At 40.9% G+C, this 6,849-nt stretch overlaps 1 protein-coding gene across 1 annotated transcript in view; it reads right to left on the reverse strand.

Annotated features, from left to right (window-relative positions):
- The window catches only part of TMF1 (TATA element modulatory factor 1), a 29,816-nt gene extending 24,453 nt beyond the window's left edge, over window positions 1-5,363 (reverse strand). The window contains exons 1-3 of the mRNA XM_001363854.4: window positions 5,222-5,363; window positions 2,346-3,568; window positions 98-201 (exon numbers count right to left, since the gene is read on the reverse strand). Coding sequence (XP_001363891.2) covers window positions 98-201; window positions 2,346-3,568; window positions 5,222-5,363 — 1,469 coding nt within the window. The remainder of the gene's footprint in view (window positions 1-97; window positions 202-2,345; window positions 3,569-5,221) is intronic.
- Between the last annotated feature and the right edge of the window lie 1,486 nt (window positions 5,364-6,849).

Raw genomic sequence — 6,849 nt, forward strand, 5'->3', positions numbered from 1 at the left:
GATGCAAAAATTTCATGCAATTACAGCCACTCTTGATTGTTTTAACATGTAGACACTGAAAATAAGTTCGTGATATTTCATTTGTATTATTACTTACTCTTTTAAATTATCATAAGCCTCTTCTAGAACTGCTTTCTCCTTACTAACAGTTAATAACTGGGTTTCCCTTTTTTCCAATTTTTCATTCAGGAGGTCAATTGTCTAAAAAAGTTAAGCATACAAGAGTAAAAAATATTAATATAGAAAACATATATGTATACACACAATCTTAGCTAAAAGTATTATAACCATTACATAACTTCATATATAATAGCTAATATGTAATTCCCTTCCAAAAGGATAATCTATATTTAAAAAATACAAATACAAAACTGAATATTAGCATAAGTCAATCCCAGGAACTATTCAAAATGACATCTGGAATATAGCAGTCCTTAGCTTCTGCTGAGGTAATAATATTTTTCCCCCTGCTTAGGGATACCAATTAAAACTTCTCTTACCTGAATCAAAACTGAAATAAATTTAGCATCACTTAATCTCTTAAATAACCTAAAAGTGGCTAAGACAAGCATAGTTGTATGTGATAACTGGCGATTTCCAACTGCTGAAACATTTTTTAAATGAATCAGTATTTGACAACTGGCTTTCATCTTACACTGAAGTAACAGATCTTACCATACTTTATGAAATTATAGAATTCAAATCATTTGTAAAATCAGCATCTTGAAACATAGCAATTAAAGAATATCTTCACATAAAATCCTCTAATTCCTAAAAGCCCATTCAAAGATGCCAGAAACAACTCAATCATCACATCCAAAAATAACAGGAGAAATCAAATCTGCCATTGTTCAATGAAATAATTCCTAGGGTGGGCCACTCACCAACCTGATCTCACTGCTGATCAGCATGGAAACTTGAGTCTGTTTCACTTCTACTTGGGTCAGCAGTTCCTATGTCTATGTCTTTAGGCAGCCTGGTGGGCACTCTCCCACAATCCTGTGCTCCTGGAGGCTCACTACACTGATGCCAAACTTAGCAGGGGGAAATCCAATTTGCTTAGTTCACTGGACTCATAAACTCAAGCAAGCCACCAGCCTCAGTTTATAAACACAGATTATAAGAATGTACTATTATCCCCAGAGTTTTGACTTTTTCATTTGATTTCCCAGACTCCTTTGAATTTGAATGCTCAACTTCTAACTCATGCTTTTTCTATGCATATACAAGTTATCTTATAGGTGAGAAAATGCTCCGTTAAATACACCACAAGTAATGGGAACAAACAAAAGCATATTTATAATGAGAAACATACCATATAAATAATATCTCACTACTTTATTTGTGGGATTCATTTATTATTTAAAAGATGAAATATGCTACCTGGAAGCAACAATCCCTAGCATGCTACCTGGAAGCAACAATCCCTAGCATCAGTGTATTTTAGCACAAATTATGGTATGTTTCTACTTGTTATTTCCCTCTCTCTCATTATGATTTCTTTACCAGCCAGTGTTATTAGAAAATGTGGGGGTTATCTCAAAAGAAATCATGGAAGAGTAGAAAGAGTGCTGGCCTTAGAATAAGGAGGCCTGGGGTTGGACTCCTGGCTACAAGATTTCCTGGCAATGTGAACTTGTACAAGTCACTTTACCTCTTTGCCTCAGTTTTCTCCAATAGTAAAATAGAGAAAATAATATTTGCACTATCTGGGTCAAAGGGCTATTTGGAAGAAAGTGCTTTATGATCTTAAAATTCCATTTGCCAATTTCTCATTGTAAGTCAGGCATATCTTATTTAAAAAGCAATTAAAAAGCATTATTTCCTTCCATGAAAAATCTCTATACAAGCCCTCAGATTTACTAACTCACCTATAATATGTTAATGACACAGTTAATATACCAATACAGCAACATATTAAACAATTTTTAGATATGAGGAAAAAACTAGAGAATTCAAACTAATGGATCTCATGATCCTCCCTCTGCATAGAAAGGGGGCCTAGAGGTTCAATTCAGGAAGATAATAGTCCAATGTGATGCTATTTGGTGTGCATAAATAATGCCAATGTAATAAACCATTTGGATGGAAGAGGCAAACTGGCATAAATGTGTGTAGTCCAGCATTTGTTAACTATATTGAAATACTAATCCATTCCTTCAGTACTTTTCTCCAAGAAATTACAACCACAAACTTACTATCTTTCAGACTTCAAAGTTCTTTAAATAGTAAACTGAAAAAAAAGTCTATTTCAGACACTATCAAGAAACATGCAATGTTGAAAACTTATATAAGATATTTTAATCATCATAAGACATTATGTAATTTCCATATCTTAGAGTTACCTTGCAAAAATCTTCTTTCTCAGGACATAGTTGAGGCTGATTTTCAATATCCTGGCACTGCCCAGTCACCTTTTCTGAGACCATATATCCTTCACTGGGTTGTAGTGAAGAAACCAAGACATCAGGCTGTTCACAGTTCACAGGAGTTGCACTTCGCCCACTCTCTTCCATTTCGGTTTCTTCAGAGGGTACAACTAATGTTTCATTTTCTTCTTCTGATTTTCCTTCAACGGACTCTGCTATCTTAGTTTTTGGAGTTGAAGAATTAGCTGTTATAGGCACTAAAGTATATCCCTTGCCTGATAATTCATCATCTGAATTTATTTCACTTACACTCCGGCTGTCTAATGACTGAACACTAAATGAGTCTATTCTTTCAAAAGCATCAGAGGAACAGCAACTCTCAGTGAGTTTTTGGAAATCATCCAGACGATTATACTCTGGACAGGCAGAGGCAGATAAAAGCTGAAAAGATGTCTGCATCAAGTGAAGAGCTGACTTTGAGTCTGTGGTCTCTTGTCTTGAACTTGCTGAGCTCTCGCTGATGACACTTTCATGGTCCAGAACTTCAATGTCACTAGTAGTAGAAGTACCTGAGGAGAAAGTACTAACAGGAGGGGAGGGGGTATTGCTCTGTCTGTCTTCATGCTTCTGTTCCTTAGCATCTAGAACCAGATCCTTCGCTTCCACTATAGGAGCCTGGCCATTGGGTGCACTTTCAGCAGTTTTCACATCAGTGGTACTTTCTGCTACGTTCATACTTAGAGCTGACACCTTAATCCCAACAGCATCATGTCTGATTTCTTGAGGCTTGACTTCATTGTTAAGTGTTGGGGTCTCCACTTCCAAATTCTCCAAGGAAACAGGAGAGTTTTTCAAGTCTTCTTGGGAAGCCAGAAGAGAAGAGTCTGTTACTTCTAACTCTGTTGATTCAGGTGTTTCTGACTGTCCTGGCTGCAGAGGTTCCTGTAGGCTGCTTGTGACTTCTTCAGGTCGTTGTGACTTAGTGGGGGGCTTAGACACCACTGGGCTCTGTTGTATTGGCTGGACATCCGTTGGAGAGAGAAAGGCACTGAAAAAGCTTTCAGATTCATCAACAACAGTCCTCCGAACTGGCTTTGTAATTGCTTTAGGGGTTGCTACTGGTTGACTCTGAGGTTCTGTATTTGAATTTAACCTCCAGGTGGAGGTATCCCATCCTCCACTTACAGGGGAACTGTTTCCTTTTATGAAAATGGAATTGGAAGCAAAAAAAAGGAGCATTAGATTTAAATATTTCCAACCAAAATGTTAACCAACAGTACAGGCAAAAAAGGAAGAAATAAGCACCATAAACCAAGTATGTTACTCTATCTCTAGTAAAAGATTCTAGCAGAACTTCACCATAAAGAAAAACATATAACTATTATATCTACTATATATAAAAATAGTTGCTTCTAAAATATTTGACAGTGCTTGGAAATATTTTCTTATCTTAAATATCTCAAATATTTTTCGTGTAGTTTTTTTTAAATTTAGGTTTATCAAACCTTTTTTTATGCTATAGTTTCTATAAAAGTAAATGTTAGCTTGATCTGTCCAAAATATTAACTTACTCTGCCTGTAGATACTGGGTTCACTTGACTGAACTACTTAAAGCAATTCTGGGTGATTATCACAGAGTTGCAGGAGCCTCATTCAGGTACAGATGGGCTGATGGCAACTTTGTGTTATCCTTGAGATTCTGCAAATTATCACAATTTCTAAAAAAGCAGAGTGCACGAATGAGGTTTTGGTGTACTTCAAACAAACAATGGGAAATTGGTAGCTATAACTTGATGGCCAGGAGGGTTTATCAAACCAGTTCTGAATGAACTCCTGACAAACTGGAATGTAAGACATCACACTACTTAAGTGTCTTTCATTTGCTGTATGTGAGAAAATGAAAAACATTTGTTTGTACACAACTAAATACTACTAAAAAGGAATTAAAAAAAAAACATTTAAAGGAAGCATCTGGATGGTTTAGTGGATTGAGATTCCCTAGAGATGGAAAGTTCCAAGTTCAAATTTGATTTCAGAGACTTCCTAGCTGGGTGACCCTGGGCAAATCACTTGACCCCCCAATGCCTAGCCCTTACTGCTCTTCTGCCTTGGAACCAATACACTGTATTCATGCTAAGAAGGGAAGGATTTTTTAAAAAAATTTAATTAAGTAATATAATTTTTTTTAATTATGATGGTAAAGCATACATGAAGAACTTCAAATGGCAATAATGCAATCCGTAACTGATCAGGGCTGTGAGAACAGGTGGAGCAGAGATGAAACCAAAATTGAAGGTATAGAACGACAGGATCCAAGGCAGTCATTATGGTCAGGTTAGATCCACCCCAGAGGAAAGCAGAAAACTTGATTCTTAATGAACCCCATGAACAGTCACAAAACTTGGAACACTTTGTTTCTAGAAGAACACCTAGACGAGACTTTAAAGATTACCTAATGTCCATTTCAGCTTCCCTCCTTCACAGGGCTCGTTTAACATTAAGTTCCCCATCTGAACTCGAACCTATATTTGGGGTCTTGTTTGCTAGGAAATCTGTCCAGGGGTTCCGGTGCACCCCATATTTATAAGGGAACGGACTAACTAAAAGGGGCGCCGGCGGTTTGGGGGGTGACGCTTGCTCTGCTACTAGAGCGGTGTTGGGTGCCTTTAACCGCTGGGGGCCAAGGAGAAAGGGGTGTCCCCCGGAGCCCCTGCGCCCGCGAGAACTGGGAAGGGGTCCGGCGGGCTCGGGGAAGGGGCCCTAGGAAGAGGCCCCGTCCTGAGACTCCGTTCCCTCTCCCTTGGCCCCGGGGACTGGACCGTTTGGGGAAACAGTGCCCTGCTGAGTCTTACCGGGGTCCCCGAAGGGCAGCGCCTCGGCCCAAGCACCGGGCTCCTCCTCCTGAATATCCAGGACGCGGTCGATGGACTTCTGGGCCTGGGACAGGGCCTGCTTGGCAAAGCTCGACAGCTGAGAGGCGTTGAACCAGCTCATCTCGGCGCCCTACAGGCCTCCCGCTGCCCAGACAAGGTTCGGCAAAGCTCAGCGGCCTGCCATGGTCCCCGAGACGCGCCCCCTCACCCCCGCCCAGCCCCTAAGGCGAGCTGGAGCCGGAGCAGGAGCAGGAACCGGAGCCGGAGCAGGAACCGCAACAGCTACCGCCACTGCGCAGGCGCGGAAGTATTCCACGTACACAACAATCCGCCACGGGGGCGGAGAAGCGGAAGCGAGGCGGGTGCCCTACGTCACTTCCTGGAGACAAGCGTCGCCCCTGGTCACCGAGGCAACCCAGAATCGTGAACGGAACGGCTCGAGGTTGAAAAGAAAGGTTTCCCAGCAGGCAGGTCTGCACAGCACCGGGAAGCATTTTTCCGAGGAGGAAGGAAGCCGAACCTCTGAAAGCGGTTCTCTGGCCACGATCCCGAATTACGCCCCTCTCTGGCCGCTGGGCACAGAGCTTTGGGACACGACTCGTTGGAGCTGAGTGTGTAACTGCCTTGATGGAGTTGTGCCGTCAGTGTACCCCGCCAAGGAAGATGGCCCTAAACCGGGACTCAGAAAGTGGGTCGGACTCCTGAAGGACCTGCCCCCACCCGAGGGTCACGGGGTCATGGAGGACCAGTAGTCAGGTTTATGTGTATTAAATGTCTTCTATTTGTCTACACTGTGAAAAGCTCAAAACCCTGGCATCCATCCCCGCAAAACCGTGCACACAACTGGACTGAGCTGAACTCCCAGCTTTTCCCAGAGACTGACATCTGTCTTAACGCAGCATGACGGCCTGTCTTATCCACTTTTGCTCAAAAACATAGTAAGAATATACTAACCTGTGGGATCTAGATAATGAGTTATTTATAGCAGCCTGGAATACTGTAATCCCTGCACTTGAGTTGCAACTCTGAAAGCTACAAGCCAAGTGACCTCGGTTAAGTCACTTAAATTGCAGCGGCTGCCTTCCTCACGAGATGGGGAAAACACATAGACTACAAACCATACCCTGCCCCTCCTCTGAGTTAACTTTTCAGGAAATAGACCTAATGTAGGCTAACTACTAACTAACTAATGTAGACTAAACTACTGTTTAAGACAGAATTAAGAATTAACTTGTAAATTCTTCATTTTACAAACTTATCAGGAATGCTACTTCTCAGGCTATGAAAATGTAAGCCATATGTTTCAGATTTCTACACTACAAGAACTATACTTGTGTTCTTTAGAGTCTGGCCCTCCGTCATACTTCAGAAGCAACCATTTTTTTAGAGTAGATATAAATTACATGTTTTTCTTTACAGTGCAGTTCTAGTAGAATCTTTTACTACTAGTTAATGCTTGTTTATGAAGTTTTTAAAGGGCTTAAAGTAACCTTTCCTCCAAAATATTCTGAGATTAAGGCTTAAAATTGAAACTGGCTTTTCCATAACCATTGAAGGGAACTAATGGGACCAAAAAAAAGACCATTTTTTCTACATGAGAAAGCTAC

The sequence above is a fragment of the Monodelphis domestica genome, chromosome 7, assembly GCF_027887165.1.
Source record: "Monodelphis domestica isolate mMonDom1 chromosome 7, mMonDom1.pri, whole genome shotgun sequence".
Classification (NCBI taxonomy): domain Eukaryota; kingdom Metazoa; phylum Chordata; class Mammalia; order Didelphimorphia; family Didelphidae; genus Monodelphis; species Monodelphis domestica.